General features: G+C 39.6%; 1 protein-coding gene across 3 annotated transcripts in view; it reads right to left on the bottom strand.

Annotated features, from left to right (window-relative positions):
* Positions 1–16,843, bottom strand: part of ADCY8 (adenylate cyclase 8) — a gene marked incomplete at both ends in the record, with an annotated part of 219,780 nt that overhangs the window by 56,001 nt on the left and 146,936 nt on the right. For all 3 annotated transcript variants that reach the window (XM_080939054.1, XM_080939053.1, XM_080939052.1), the window contains one exon: positions 4,679–4,779. In XM_080939054.1, the coding sequence (XP_080795180.1) occupies positions 4,679–4,779 (101 nt within the window). The remainder of the gene's footprint in view (positions 1–4,678; positions 4,780–16,843) is intronic.

Below are 16,843 nucleotides of genomic sequence, written 5' to 3' on the forward strand. Positions count from 1 at the left end.
TAAAAATCTAAAAAAGTGATGCTCTGTGATATAATTCACTATTATGTTTTGCATTCAGAGAGCAGGCTGTCAGGAGGGCACGATGAAGGGCACACAGGAGGGCACTGTGAAGTAATGTTTGTCACAGAAAACCACCTGAATGTGCAAAAGTCCTACGTGACATTCTTATAGATTTGCTGAGAAGGGGAAATGACTTGCAAGATGGGCAGAGTAGTTCAGGCATAAGATAAAAACTTCCCATGTTTGAACTTGTTCCAAAATGGACCCTGTACCTCTCAGCCTACAAGGAGTTAAGTAACTATTCTGAGAATTATTTAAAAACACTACAAAAATGGATTGTTTTAGCCTTATATCTTAAAGAAGTCTCTAAGGTAAAATAGGGTAATGAAAGCAAGCCACAGACACATTCTATTTCTCTTCCTGGTGAAGTTTGGGATATTAAAAGTATTGAAGGATACGTGAGAAGAGTATTCACTACAGGACAGGCTCTCTCAGCTGGGGGCTGGTGCTACACAGAAAATCCCTCTGAGAGTCTTTGCCACAGCCCCTCAATGCTCGCTTGTTTCTGTACACATAAACATTATAGCATCAGACTGCAAATTCCATCTAATTAGAGAGCCATTCAGGCATCCAGGGGTTCTGAATTTGCTTTTGCATTGTTGCTGCATACGAGAGGCAAGGAAACCTTTCATTTCTGAAATCGAATCTGAAAAAGAATGACAAGGGATTTGTAAACAGCTCTGAGTCCTCCTTAGAATTAAGGTCTAATTATTCTCTGAAGTCTGGATTTAAAATACAGATTGGGTTGGTAGTATAGTGTGACATTTGCTGGTGAGGCAAGATCAGTGCAGAGGAGTGAACAGCCCCCGTCCCCCCAGCAGGTTGTGGCTCAGTAGAATTCAGAACCTCAGATCATACAAAGAGGAAATGTGTGTGACACTTCAGAATCTGCAAAGAGCTGGTGAGTGCAATCTCACATTTGGTACTAAAGCAACTCTGAGAGGTCAGCATTCTTAGCTCTTTCAACTCTTTCAGGTCAGAAGGAGCCTGAATTGCCTCAAATGGATATGGTTGATTTACATGTGGCAGTCCTAAAAAGAGGACATTATCATTTTCATTCTGGAAAGTATTTTTAAAATATCTATTTTGTTTTAAATTATGTTCCTCCCTCGCTCTGTGTGTATGTGTGTGTATACACGAGGGCAGGTCCAACTCCAGAAGAGAGTTTTAGGTCTCTTGGCATGGGGGTCACAGGTGACTGAATGTAAGATTGTGAGTTGCCCGACATAGGTGCTGGACCAACCTGGAGTCTTATGAAAAAGTAGTAAGTGTTCCACCCACTGAGCAGACTCTCTACTGCTCATGATTTCCATTCTGCATGAGAAAACTTAAGTGTCAAAGAAGTTAGGCACTTTCTACTCTTCCTCTCTAGCTCAGTCTTCTCTGTCTCTTCTATCTAGTTTTTTCTCTCTTTATATTCATTAGAAGAATGCACATAGTTTCTGTATTCTTAAATGGTATTTGAAGTTATTTGCTAGTCTTTCTTTCATTTACCTTTCTGGGAAAGGAACATCTGTGAACATGCAAACACTAAAGCAAAGAACTGGGTTAGCACCAACTGCCTTTGGCAGAGTTTATTGATTTTTTTTTCCTTCAAGGACAAGTAATTAGCTGTGGGCATATGAGCAAAGATTACTTCATCTCTTAAAATAATCATTAAATAAGTATAAAGGAGTACCCACTATGTGCCATCACAAAGCATCAATCAGTAGCAAAATCTGTTGGAGGGAAAGCAGCACACACTAAAGGAAGTTTTGCTGTCTTGAAGGTGAACGAGCATTCGGTTTCCACAGTATGAGGGCTGCCTGGTCAGAGGTCAGATTGGCCCTCTTCCATGGTAATGTATTCCTGGTTAATAAAATGAAGTGGGAATGGTGACTGTGTTGCAGTTATAAGATGCATTTGGAAGATCAGGGACTCCTTCTATCCAGCTGCTGAGAAAGTTCCAGGTGTTTTCTCCAATCTTAGGAGTCAGGATATCAAGCCTGGCTTCCTTTACTGCACTTTCTCAGGTCTTTCTATCAGATGATATGGTTGTATCTCCTGTTTGTGATGATACCATTCTTTGAGGTACAGTTCCTTATTTATTAATTAACTTACTAGGAAATTGCAAGATTGTGCTATCCTTTTTATATCATTTCCTTAAATTATTTTTAAAACTGGAATAATTTATATGATATTTTGATATTTCTTCTCTTTGATTGTTGGCTTATCTTGTGATCAGCACCTAAAGAGGAGATGGAAAATGTTTCTCATTTTTCATCTGCATCTGCTTTTAAGATGCATTGTGAACTTATGAGACTTAATCAATGTAATTTCTAGGCTTTTATTGAATGTCTTAGCAATTATACATTCTAATGCTAGAACTTCCCCATCTTATGACATCGGTAGCCTTTTAAGTGATATTTGATGCCTTTTAACATGACTCTAACAATATTTGTCTTATTTATCAGTTGTGTAATCAGAAGAAGAGAAAAAAATAATAGATGTGATTATAAAAGGATTTTTATTAGCTTGCCTTATAGTAGGTGTGGTGGTTTGAATATGTTTGGCCCTATTAGGAGGACACTATCAGGAGGTGTGGCCTTATTGAAAGAAGTTGCATTGAAGTTGTTGTTGGAGGAAGTGTGTAACTGTGGAGGAAGACTCTGGAGGTCTCTTTCATTGGATCCACCCAATGCTGAAGAGAGATCCTCCTCCTGGATGCCTGCAGAAGATAGTCCTCTGCTGGCTGCTTTCCAGTCAAGATGTAGAACTTTTGGCTCCTTCAGCACTGTGTTTGTCTAGATTCTGCCATGCTTCCTGCCATGGTGATAATGGGCTGAACTTCTGAAACTGTAAGTCATTCCCAATTCAATAAGAGTTGCCTTGATCATGGTGTCTATTCACAGCAATGGAAACCCTAACTAAGACAATAGGAGAGGGTAGATTGTTCCACAGTGGCCCTCTATGAACTGGAAAGCCAGTGAAATAGTTTTCTGTTTAACCAATGAACTGTGAAGAATAATAGGAATCAATGGTGCAGTTCTGGACGGGTATTAGCCTGGGCTACCGTTGAAAGTTTGAGTTCATGTTCAAAGACTAGAGAATCTGAGGTCTGAGAGCCACAGCAGCAGGAGTAAACACACCACTTTACAGCAATCAAATGTCTGGTAATAGAAGCTGGCTATTCCAGCTTTTCCCTTGATGTGGGCCCCAGTCTTGTCAATTAGATGGTTTGTATTCAGAATGGGTCTTCTTTATTCAGTCTGTCAACCCACATGCCAGTCATCTCAGGAAATGCTCTCACAGACACAACTACAAATGTGCTTTGCCAGTGTTCTGGACGTCTTTAAAACAAATTCAATAGACAAACAATATCACCCCCACAAGGCTTGTCTGGTATAGTTCCTGCCCCAGCCTTTGTTAGGAACACTTGCCCTGGAATTAGACATTCTGTGCTTGAATTAAGGCTAAAATATTTCAAATGGGAAACAGATTTCAGCACTCTGAGCCTCAAGTCTCTCCTCTTTATAAAAATAACGTCAATAGTGAGCTCATCACAGTGAGTTTTTTAGTTATTATATTTAAAGTGTTTGTAAGTGACTGGCCAACGTGTGTTTGTAGTGTTGACTTTCTACTTTGCTGACCTAGAGGTGATGCTACATGTAATGACTCACGTGGACAAAGAAACAAAACAAACTCTTAGAGTTTGTTGCTCTCCAAATTCATGTGCTGTGGTAAATGTTGAAACGGTGAACCATTTCAGTGCCACACTGACCCCAGTACTCTCTGACCCCGCGTAGCCGTCCTCTCTTCTCCCAGCTTCTCTGCTAGCTGGGAACCCTTCTTGAATTTCCTACAACTGCCCCCTGATCCCCGTCGCAGCTCTGGGACCCACTCTAGTTCCCCAATGTCTCTGTGACCCACTCTGGTTTCTGTAGCTCCTTGTCTTGGACGCTGTTCACATTCCCTGCAACTGACCCCCACTGGTCCCCATTACAACTTACACCAGCCCAACAAAATAAAAATTCTATAAACTTATAATTTAATTTTTAGATTTATCTCAGTAAATTTTACACTCCACAAATGTCCACACAATAAACTCAGAGCCAACTGATATGATATAATCTACCCACCTAGATAAGATGAACTGTCTTATAATAATCTAGCCCTTGGATGATATTCAATCTCCCTGTGGCTACACAGAGCTGTGTGGAAATAGATTATCTTTGTCCTCCATCTTGCCTCTTTCTTCTCTCTGTCTTCTATTCCCATTCCAAAACTTTGTTCCTTCCTACCCCCCCTCCTTTTTCTCATCTAATCACAGGCCTTGTGCCTGGCCTCCTTTAATTTCAACCACATTTATGGGTAAAATGTTCAACAGAAATGTAGACTACTTAGTTTGGCTATTATTTTACTAATATTGGGAAAGATTTTAGCCTAGGCAGAGTGACAAGAATACTATACATAGTTAGTTGGTCCAAGGAGAACCAGAAATGTCATGTGCCCAGGTTTAGAATATGGACCCAGTCACGTTAAAATCTCAACCTTTGAACAGGTCAGAGGAATGGTTGCAGGTAAGGGCCCATCACCTCACAGGTGTTTTCAGCTGCTATCTGAGTCCTTTAGTACTTACCTTGAAGAAGGAAGCAAACTTTGAATCGCAGTGATAAACAGAAGAACAATAAACGCACAGACCAAGTTTGACTTGAATACTTCATCCCTCATTTGAGAATACTGTAAATTTAAAAAGTAGAATCAATTACTTTGTAGCAGAGTTGAAGTTTCAGAGGAGATATGTTTCATTACTTTGAGGTTAAAGGAAAAAAAAACAGCAAGAAGCAACAATGCAATATCTTTTCAAAAAAAATTACCAGGACACCAATTGCATAATTAAAAATGTTTATAGGGTAGGCTCTTCATCCCTTCCACCATTTTTCCTCTGAAACTTCAGGAATTATTACATCCCTTCCTGATTAAGGGGCATACAAGGGTTCATGAGCTTATCCATCTCTAGTCCCATGAGATTCTATCACTTAACAAAGCAGAAGAGCCCTCATCATAAAGGCTCCAGATCAAACTCACATGAAATTCCTTCATAGCAAAGTGAGGTTATATAAGGCCAGTGCTCTATTTCTTGTTAGGTGTGGGGACATGAGCAAATGTTTTACCAGTGAAACAATTTTATTTTAAATAAGAACCATGGAGAATAACTTCAAAGAATCTAAGGGTTTAACAAAGCCCGTAAGATCTCCAGGGCTGTAGCATCATGTTTTACTGAAGACAAATCAAGGCTTATAGGCCAATAAGCTGGATACCATTATGCTGGTGGTGACATTATCTAATTATTCAGAATGCTCAATTCTGTAGTTGACCTAAAAGCTCCTCAAAGGTCAGAGATTTGAACTTGCCCCACTTCTGCCTCATCTTCTGAATGGCTGTGGAGTTACTAAGCTGTGTAATAATATTTTGGAAGAAGACACAGAGGGCTTAAAATGGTGAAAGACGTTAGAATAGGGTCTACCTAGGCCTCTCATTTTGCTTTACTGCCAGAAGTCTAGTAAATTGCTGTAGGCCACTAGAATTCACATTGTCTTATTTTGGAATGAGGGAGGAGGCACAAAGCTAAGCCTAGCACTGCAACTTTGTAATTCTTGGCTGGAATTTCAAAGTCACTTCATTCAGATCATTGTCTCTCTTGCAAACTCTAGGCTCTTTGCCCACAGTACATAATAAGACTTAAGTCAGGCCCCAACATAATTCTTCAAAGACATGAAAAAAGCAATTCTCAAATTTATCTGGAAAGGCAAAAAAAAAAAAAAAATTCAGAATAGCTAAAATAATTCTCAACAATAAAAGAACGGCTGGGAGAATCACCATCCCTGAACTCAAGTTCCACTGCAGGAGTAATAGTGATAAAACTCATGGTATTAGTGCAAAGACAGGCAGTCCCTTGAACTCATGATAGGTCACCACTTTTCTAAGTCTAGGATCCTTTCTGTTGTGCACCTCAATCAAATGTCTGCTGATTCCCATTGGGTAGCCAGCTCCTTTTTGTCAGGGAAGCACATTTTCTGTCTTTATGAGAGCATCCTATATCACAAACATTGTCTACTTAAATGCTCTAGTGACTAAGTTTGATCTTTTCCTCTTATGTAAGGTTGCTTCCCATTCACTGGCCCTGCCTCACTGGGAAAGCTACTAAACAGTCCCGGCGACTTCTCTCATGAATGCTTCTTACTGTTGACATTGAAACAACTGCACATCCATCATTGGTCCCAACTACAGTTTCTGGAAGCTTGTGCTTGTCATTTTCTTCAAATAGCAACCTGGTAGAATCATGTAGGGAGACTTACTTTCTCTCCAGGCACATCAGGTTTTCTCGATGAATAAAACCAATTTCTTTGAACCTCACTTATCTTTCCTGCCAAATGGGACATGTAAAGTCTGTAATGCTAACCCATCCTATTATTTCATGTTTGATTTTTAGTCCCTTGTACAGCCACAAAAAGAAAAACCCAGCCATTGATGTCAGTGAAACACGGAATACTGGGTTTCAGAATGAAATGCATTGTGACTTTGAAATACAAGGAAAGAAGGCTTATGAAAAGAAAATTCCTAATTGGCTCAGGATGTTACAGTATCAAGACTGAGAATAAATTCATTGAACTTCATTTTGACTTGTAAGGGTCTGAATGCTGTGGTGCATGGCTCTGTCAGATTTGTTATGTGCTTCTGTTTTTCAGAATTAGACATCCTTTGTTTTATCTTTGTTCTGTCCTCATCTGACCAACTAATATTTCTGTATTTCACTTGTGGTTATGAAGTAACCCAGAGCACAAATACTGGCCTTTGAACCTCAGCTTCTATACCCACTGGCTCTGGAATTTTGAGGCACATCTACTAGGCTTTATATATCTCATCTTCCTTACACAGAAAATAAGTGTCGTAAGATCCACTCACAAGGGTTTATGAAAAATAAACTGAGTTTATATGTAGAAAGCATTAGAAGCAATGTCTTGTAAAGGCAACACCCAAAGAATATGTGTTGTATTTTGTTCATGTCTGAAAATGCTGACTCTGAAGTCTACTGAAATAGTATCCCTAGAATTAGAGTCATGAGTGTCAATGGATTCTAGATACATTACAAGAAAAGTGAGAAATCCAAGTGTGTTTACATAGTTACATGAAAGAAAAGCCCATTCCAGATTCTTCATCCACAGAGGAATGCTTAGCAAAGCTAGCTACAGATGTGGTGTGTAGTGCATCTCACCCTCTCTGTCTCTGTCCTTGAGACAGTCCTGAAAACCATTATTTGGTGAGGAGGAAGCAGAACATTCTACTTATCAGGACTCTTCATTCTCCAATAGAGAAATGGGAGTGCTGACTACATTTTTACATCCCTACATGGTTAGAAGGGTGCTCCCAATAAAATAATGTGGAAGCTAACCCTCCAAAGTGGAACTATGCACTTTGCGACTAGTTATGAGAAAAACAATAATCTCATAAATGAGGTAGGTTATGTTTATTGTCTTTGTTTTATTGTTACCAAAATTTCTCAGTAATATTGCCCAGACATAAGCATTATTTCAGCCCTAGACACTTCTATAATGAACCTTTTTGAAGAATTCCATCCATCTTTGGATAAAACTAGTACTAAAAAGAAGGATTTTTCTCATACATCTTTAATTACTCTAAATGAATACCTTGTTAAATCTAAGGAGAATCTCAATTGGGACAAATTGTGAATCCTCTCCTACTGCTCTGCTTCAGTATCATATGTCATGGTGATGGCCCAGAGCTTATTTACATTACATTTATTTGTGCAAGTGGAATAACTACAATAAAATAAAACATAAATCTAATTTTTCATGAAATGTTGGCTTTGAAATAGATTCTTTTTCACATTTCTTGTCCAATAAAATGATTTGTAGTAACAATTTTACAAGTGACCACTGCAGAATCTTGTACCATCTGACTTCTTCCAAGATACCTGATACTAGAGAGTGAAGGTGCATATTTTCATGTTTTGATGACTTGAAAAGAAACATGGTAGCATATATCTGAGATAAACCTTGTCAGATATATAATAGAGATGTATAAGACACACTGTTTCTAATCTATAAACTGTAAGAAGTAGCATCGTTGGTAGGAAATTGGACTGACCATTGCATAAGCCATTGTGAAACCAAGAGAATGGTATCTCTTCTGTGTTCTTTGCTTAGAAGGCTCTGGTTGCAGACAATAATGCTTTACCATGAAGGGTTGGGTTAATGAATTTTGGGATGAAACCTTCTCAATTCTATCATTCTGTAACATATCACTGTAGGCAGATTTGGCATTTATCACTCTGAAAGCACTATTTTGTAGGAGTAGAGATAGATAATTGGTCTAATAAAAACATACAAATGAAATAACCCTTCAAATTATTGGATTGCTCAGAGGCTGGTACAAATGACACTGTTTTGAAAGGCATGAAGAATATGGGGAATACTAGAAAGCTATATGCGAATAAGGGCTGGGTTTCTTCTGTGAGCCTCTTTGAAGCTTGTCATTCGTACATGAAGAAGAAGACCTAAATACTCCTATTATTTTAAGACTTACAGGGCCAGGAGAAAGAAAAAAAACCTTAGAGAAACCAGATGTTACGATAGAACCATTCCTTCAAAATAAGCTTCACATGAGATCATGAGGATGAGGAGGATGTGTCTGATGTAGAAAAATGTGTAGACAGCATATGAGAACTTTTGACTCAAGCTCTAAGTTTTCACCTCTAAACAAGGAATGGAATGAGAATGATGCAAAAAATTCTGATCATCTGCAAGAGAGACCCGCATGCTGCTCATTACTCGTTTTAGAGGCCAACAGCAGAACCCACAAGTGAGTTACTCATTTTTCAAACCTTCTTGGTCAAATGCCTCTCTATTTCAGCCATGGAAACTTAAGAGTCTAGAGTAAGAGGAAACATTTTGAAGTATCTAATACAATTTTACTAAAATCTGTTAATCCTTCACATAAATTTTAAAGTGCACATAAATTTCTTGAGAGAAATTCTAAACACATGTAAAATATCAATTTTACTCAGACAAAACATTATCTAAAGAGGTTCATAGGTGGCAAATAGTAACTATTATGTAGCAGGAAATAGTAACATACAATGAATGTTTTGAAAGCATTCAGCTCAGACCTTGTTTTGTGTCAAGAAAACTACAATTGTCTTTATTAAATAGAAATAAACAAGAGCTAACAGCTGATTTATGTATAAAATGTGATGTTCCCCTCAATTTAACTTCACATTCCTTGACTGTTTTTAAGAGCTACCTTTTCTTCTATGCTCTTTCAAACCATTCCATTATGTAAGAAATTCTTGACTGTTAACCTTTTATTTTCTGCCTTCTGCATACAGAGCTCAGGGTTGTTACGATTCCCATTGTCCTAAGGAGAAAGGTATTCAATGAATTTATTTCTTTACTTGTTTGATGGACACTTGTACCTACAGAGCTAGGGTAATACGGCTGCCCTAGCGTTAGCTGGTTTTTCTCAGTGTTTTTCTGTGGTGTCAAAAACATGTAGTGGATTATTTGTATATTTGTATATGTGTGTCCATCTGTGTAGTGGGTAAGTAAGGTATAAAATAAATGATTATGAGTTTACATTTTACTTTTTCTTTCCTTCAAGTCTTTGCTAAAGGAAGTGCTATTTAATCACTTCCTTTTATCATATTCCTTACAGCTGATATCACAGACATATTCTAGGCTGCATGATAAACAGGCACTATGAAATTATAGTATTTTCTGCTGTATTAATGGTAGTCTGGGCTTAGGAGATATACTAAAATAGATTTGAATTCCATCCATGCTGCCTTGGAAAAGGTAGTTAAAATCTCTGAGGCTCACACCTGTCAAATAGGAAAGCTAGCATCTACACAAAGGGTGTCGTAACAATACATGAGGTAACAAGTATAAAATGCTTGACATAATGGTAAGTGATAGATGAATATGTCTCCTTATAAGGGCTACCTTAGTAGCAGCTGACTGAAACCTCTGAGGCACATAAACGTTCAGTGCATTTCCCCTGCATAATTGCCTCACAATTCATGGGCACTTTAATCCCGTTCGGTTTTAGGATGGGACAATCAATGACTGGACCAAGATTACAAAGGAGAGTGTAAATTCCACAAGAACAGAAGCTGTGGCTTTCTCTTTCTCCAGTGCTTAAAACACAATGGACAGTGGAACACGCACCAGCAGAGCACGAACCGAACAGAGCAAGTGTTCTGGATTATGGCTCATGACTTAGCTAAAAATAATAAGAAGGGAAGCTAGAAGTGGGAAATGAAGAAACCCATCTGTGAAAGAGATCAAAACATGGGAATGGCTTGTTCTGACAGGAAGAGACACAGCACTGGGAGCTATGGAAAGAAGGGATGCCCTTAAATAAAGAGCCTGTCTTTCTCATTCTTATTACACATCCTAGGAGCTAAGGCAGCCAATGAGTCTGCTCCAGTGAGCAAGAGGTATCATGGGAGTCCCTCACTTAATGAGTGACAAGTCTGTGCCAGATTAAGTGGGCAGAGGTTGGAATCCTGGTACTTTAGGATACAGGACATAGTAAGAGGGCACCGTCCACTTTTGTTGTTGTCAAATAGTTTCTAAACAAAGTTCTATAATTATAAATTTTATTCTAAAGATGTATCATCTAGTTTTAGATTGGCATATGAATATTATTTTATCTTAGTGTATGATGTCAGTTACCAGCCCCCCTGCCTAGCTCGATACCAGGCTACCTGGTCCATTAGTTAGCCAAGAAGCTCTGAGGATTGTTCTTTCTCTGCTTGCCTCTCCCTGAAGGAGTGTGGTGGAGTTACAGATGCTCCTCTGCATGTCTAGCTTTTATGTAGATTCTGGGTTCCCAGGTTCAGGTTCTCACTTTGCACAGCTACTGACTTTACCCAGTGAGTCATCTTGCCCGCTCTTAATTTCTATACTAACCCCTAAGGGCAGCTCATCAAAAACATGCCAGTGAGGTCAAATCCTTTGTCATACTGACAAAGTCTGGGCTCAAGTCATGTTTACTAGGTGATCAGCTCTCTGCTTTTTCTTACTCCCTTTTTAAAATGAAGACTAAATATTTTTTAATACAATAAGGATATTTTTGCTTGAGTCCAAAAAAAATCTATTAAAATAGCTAGAGACTATCAACCTGTCTGTCTGTCTCTGTTACTGTAATGTGCAACTCTTTGTGCTGGACTTTATTTCCAAAGCAGAATTTGAATCAAGGCCTTTTTTTCTCCTGATACCACTGTAAGCCTTACAGAAGCTGTCAGAGTCCATAGTGGCACAAGTTGACTTAGGGACCTTTTGATATTTGCTGGTCTCTGTCATGTCTACTCAGCCAAATGACAATGAAATATGACTGAAAATTAAACACAAACAAACAAACAAACAAACAGAAACCTCCTAGATTGTGTCTCAAGATGCATACTGCCTTGTGAAATCAGCATCTTAAGGGCAGTTGAGCAGTAGACATTTGCATTTCAAACAAGATCATAAGGCAACTCTGCAGTCTGCAGGTTGAGGAGAGTTTCACAGAAAGAAGCTTTCAGAATCACACAGATGATGTCATTCTTGGAAGAAGGAAGAAAATCTGATTTTCACTGAGATGATTTTATTTTAATGCCTTACCCACTAAAATGCCAATGCCAGAAATCAAAATATCCAACCAATTACAGGGTATATAATAACCTTATTTTTACTCTATATGAATAACCCCCATCCTAAGGCAGTACCACACTTATGGAACACTATACTTAGTTCTTCTAAGTAAGTTTCTGTGCTATTAAACTCTCCCAAGGTTCTAAAGTTCTTCTTGAATTTCTGTGACTGGGGACATCCACCTGTAACCAGAATCAGTTGCCATCTACATCCTAAACTTCATTCTGAGTGCATCTTGTCCCAGTGGTGAATGAAGATCAGAAGCTGAGACATACAGCCTTCCTGCAAGACCTCTGGAAACAGAAGGGAGCAAGATGGCGATCCTAAAAAGGTTAAGGTCTTCACTAGAGAGCAAAGTCTCAGAACTTCCAAAGCAAATGTGAGCACCTTAATAAAGAGGACTTAAGACAAGGGCATCACCCAGAGGCAAAATTTGAAAACCAAAAGAAATACAGAAAGACCTTCAACCTCAGTCACAACTACTATAAAAAAAAAGCAATAAGGAGATGTTTTCCTTCTATAAACTTGATGATTTTGAGGAAATATAGGCATCCATCTTCAGAGAAATTTTGGAGTATATATGAAATTCTTTAAATATGTCTCACCCTAAGTGAGGAGTCAGCACAGATATGCTTAGCTGTGAGGATAGCTTTGGAGACATAGTTGGAAACTTAGAAGTGAAAAAATGAAAAAAATTAATTTAAACACACAATGAGACAACGTGAAGCTATTAACATTATTGTCTTAACTGAATAGTAACACAAAAAAGGCTCAAGCAGAGGATAATTAAAACCGTTCCTGGCCGTTATACACAGAACAGTCTGCTTTACCAAAGCCCCACAAACAAGCACGTGGCACATATTTCTTTAGGGCCGTGGTGGCTGATGCTAAATGGTTAATATTTTGAAAGATCAAGAAAGATTTTATTTTGTTTATTTCTTCACATATTTAGTGTAAAACATCGTTTCTAAAAACACATCACCATTATTATTTGTGTGTGTGTGTGTATGTGTGTGTGTGTGTGTGTGTGTGTGTGTATGTGTCTGTGTGTGATATGTAAGTACACATGTGTGGACATGCATATGCCATGACCACATGGTGGACATATGAGGACAACTGTTGGTGGGGGTCCTCATCTTCTACCTTATTTAGACAGGGTCTCACGCTGTATCCACATGAGGAGGACCACACAGTTCTGGACATCCTTCACTTCACCGTAGAACTGAGCCACGCATTCAGCTTGGCATAAGTTCTGTGGATCTGAACTCTCAGATTCTTATCCATGTAAAGCAAGTGCATTACCTACTGAGCCCTCTTTCCAGGACACATGTTTATTTTATGTGAGGACAAACCCAATATCATCAATAGCTCTTAACAATCATGCTTCATTTCTATGTCTCCTTTCTGCTGTCCTAACTTTCTCTGGTCCTCGGGATCTGGAAGCCTTACTAAAGCAAGGCAAATTTTTCCCATGAAATATTGGACCTTTGATAATTGAGCCCTCTTCTTCCATTCAAGCCTCTGCCCAGAGAGTCCTCATGAATTTTCTGGCAAGTGAAAAAGGCTGAGAAGCACAGATTGTAACCTGGCCAAGAAAAAGTCTTGTGTGCCATGGTTTGTCAGAGGGAATGCACCATGGGTGATCTGCAAGAATGAAAACAGTGGCTTTGGATAGAGGAAATGTGGATCGTGCTTGGAAAATCAACATCTTCAGAACACACTGGAGTTGTTGAAGTTGCTAGAGAACATGAAGACCTGTCCAAGCGACTGATTCTACAGATGAGGGGACCAAGGAACAGAGAAGGTCAGTGTTCTAGAGCCGAGTCTAAAGCTGGAGGTGGTGGCAGCTGAGGAGCCCCCACAATGCATTCCCAAGTGGGGATAAAGGAGAACTTAGTTTTCTCTCCTAAACATCTACTGAACAAGGTCAGATCAAAGCCCACTCATGGTTTTTATTTTAACATTTGTAAAACACATCTTGAGATAAGTAATGGGAAGTATGGCTATATCCCTCAATCTTTGTACCAGAGGTCTTTTTCCATTTTCTTGTTTTGTGTGTGTATGCGTTTCTATGGTGTGTGTGTGTGTGTGTGTGTGTGTGTGTGTCTGATTGTATGCCTTGTATGCATATCAAAGGGCAATAGAGGGTGAAAGGCCTCACTTTTCTTGTTTGAGATAGTGCGCATATGTGTTTACCACTCTACACACCAGACTGTTGACCTTAAGCTTTCTTGCCTACACCTCCCATCTTACCCATGAGCACTGGAATTAGAGATGCCTGTTAACCTGTTTGGCTTTCTGTAGATTCTGGGGATTTCGCCTCAAGTCCCTCCACTTGTGTGGCAAGTGCTTGTCCACTGAACCATTTCTCTAGCTCTTTGTCTGTTTTCTTATTCTTTCAACAAGTACTTGGACAACACTACAAAGGACATAGAAGCTTGGTTGCACATGGCACTGTTGATGGATAGACATATCTGTTCCTATAAGGTATGACCAAGCAATGTCTCAGTGACATGACTATACATCCCAGTGGAGCTGTCTGTTCTGAGATTAAGCCATAAAGGCTGGGAACTTATTCTTATTACTGCTTATTTCGATTGCCTAAGCAGAGCGGAACTTTTCCTTCCATACAAAATTGCTCCAATGTTTCCATTTCCGTTCTTCCTGTCAGAGAGGGTGCTTTTATGATCAAAAGAGATTTTGCAACCGTAAATACTCAGGGTGCCTTTTGCCATCTTGGGAATCTTGAAACCTGGAGGTTTTTCCAGGGAGGTGTGCGATTGTTTCTTCTAGCCACCAGGTGGCGATATCAACCAGGACCACTTCTTAAAATCCGGACTGAATTTGGGGGCAAACTTTTAAAGATTCATTTGAAGTTTAGAATCTTTCCATTTATTTTCTCACCGACAGGATTAGATATGTGGGCTTCTAACTGTGCTATATATTGGGTAGATTTTATCTCCTGGTAATCACTACCTTGAGTTTGTTAACCCAGCTGTGTGTGTATGTGTGTAGTATATATGTGTACATGCGCATGTGTGTGTTGTGCATGATTCTCATAAATTTCTAAGATGGTATAATTTTTGTATCTGAATGATACATAGAAAACAGAGTACCACTGGACCAATGATTGGTCCCTAGAGTCAATTAAATATGGTTCTTGCCTTTGGGATTCTAAGATCAATGCTTTAGAAGCGTCAGTGTTCCCTTCATAAGTCTGAGAGCAAGGTTCTTCTAAGGATGCAATAAGCCCAAATACCACTCCAATGCTCTTCTCCCATTCTAGCATCCCGTGTTCTCAGAATCTCGCCTTTATTTTCTAAGGCTTTAGGACATTTTCCTACCCAAACCTTTGTTTTCTGGCTCTTTCACCCAAAGTTTACAAAGAATGGGGATGCACAGTCTTTTCTTCTTCATCAAAGCACCAGGAAGCTGAGCAGAGGCCGAGATCTGAACAAGAAACACTGACCTTCGTGTCTTAGTGACTCCCAACTTCGGTCCCCCAGGCTTTTTAACTGTTTATCTTTGTCCCTTTTGATGAAGCACAAGCTGAATCTCATGGTGGCATCTGCTTTATTCTGTTGTTTAAGCCATTTTAAACTCTCTGCTGTGGTTACCTAGTTGAAGCCACTTATTATATATTTTCTGCTTAGCAGTAACTTATTCTCCAAAGAGGGTCTGAGAGTGAGAGTCACTGAGGATGTTTCTGGAACCCAAGTGAGGGTCCTAAATGTCTCCTGAAGCCTGCTGCATGGTTCCCAACACCGGGAACCACAAAACACATGCTAGATGACACCTGTTTGGATCATCCATGGGCAAATCCCTTGTGTGCCAGAGTAGCACCCTCTAACTGATCTGGAAGAGCTTCCCTGCTTAGGTAACTCAGACTCAAACATGCCTTGCCTGACATAGACGGTTTTCCTTCTAGTACCAGGGCATGGCAAGTAAGATGCAGACACTGTTATCGAAAACATACTAGATACACAGTCTGCAGGAGCTAGGGTGACGGCGAGGCAAGCGCACTTTTAGCAAGAACAAGTAAAGGGTTTTGTTCACTTCTGGGCTGAACTATAATGTCTGCACAGGCTAATTGAAAAGATTCTCTGAAAAGCTCCTCTGCACATTGTCCTAGTTCTTTTTGTAGAGTATCCAGGAGACAAAGTAATTTTAATTTTGGCCTATAAGCCCTTAATTATATTATGAATAAGAAAATCACACCTGCTATTTGGGGGGTGGATGCCGATCAAGGAAAATGTGTTCTTCCCTTTCTGTTTGTTTAGTGCACAGACACAGTGAAATCAGAATTAGGAATTGAAGGTGGAAGCACTGATGTTAGACTTCGCTGTCTGCAGGTAGTGATCAGAGACACTCATTGGGAATGGGGCAGGTGTACCCGTTATGACAGGGTATGTGCACACGGTTGTGAATTCTCCTAACTGGGGAAAGCACAATCACCCAGGCAGCTGAGTAAAGTCATCAATGTACTATTAACTAAAGCTTCTTGAAGCAGTGGGTCAGACTTCTGAAACTTGCTTGCAAATGCCCTGCTGTTCTTTTGGAGGCTCCTGCTGATGCCAAACGCACCCTATGCTCAGCTAAGGAAGAGCTGTCTGCTCTCGGCAGTGAGAGGGAGAGAAGTTAAGCAATGCACTCCACCAATCTTTGCTGCTCCCCAGTGCACCGCTCGAGAAGAAGGAAACAGAAAGTGTCCCCAGCAGAGTGATGGCTTGCCGTATTTGAATGATTTACCTAAGCAAGGCATTGTCTTGAAGACTCTCATAATAACTTGTGTGATGGTTTATGAGTTGACAGGACACAGAATCATCTTGTGTAGGAACTTCTGAGTGTGCCTGTGAGGAACTATCTACAAATGTTAGCCTTTGGACACACACACAATTTTGATGATTAAGTTACCAGGGTAAGAATAGTCACCCTAACCGTAGGTGGCACCATCACATGGATTACCTTCCTGAGCCAACGATGAAGGTGAAAAGGAGTCGGGCCTTAACATTTATTGCTCCTTTCTCCCAGACTGGGAAGGGAATGTGACTAGCTGCTTCAAACACTCTGATTTCTTTATCATGATG

The sequence above is a fragment of the Micromys minutus genome, assembly GCF_963924665.1.
Source record: "Micromys minutus genome assembly, chromosome: 27".
Lineage (NCBI taxonomy): Eukaryota > Metazoa > Chordata > Mammalia > Rodentia > Muridae > Micromys > Micromys minutus.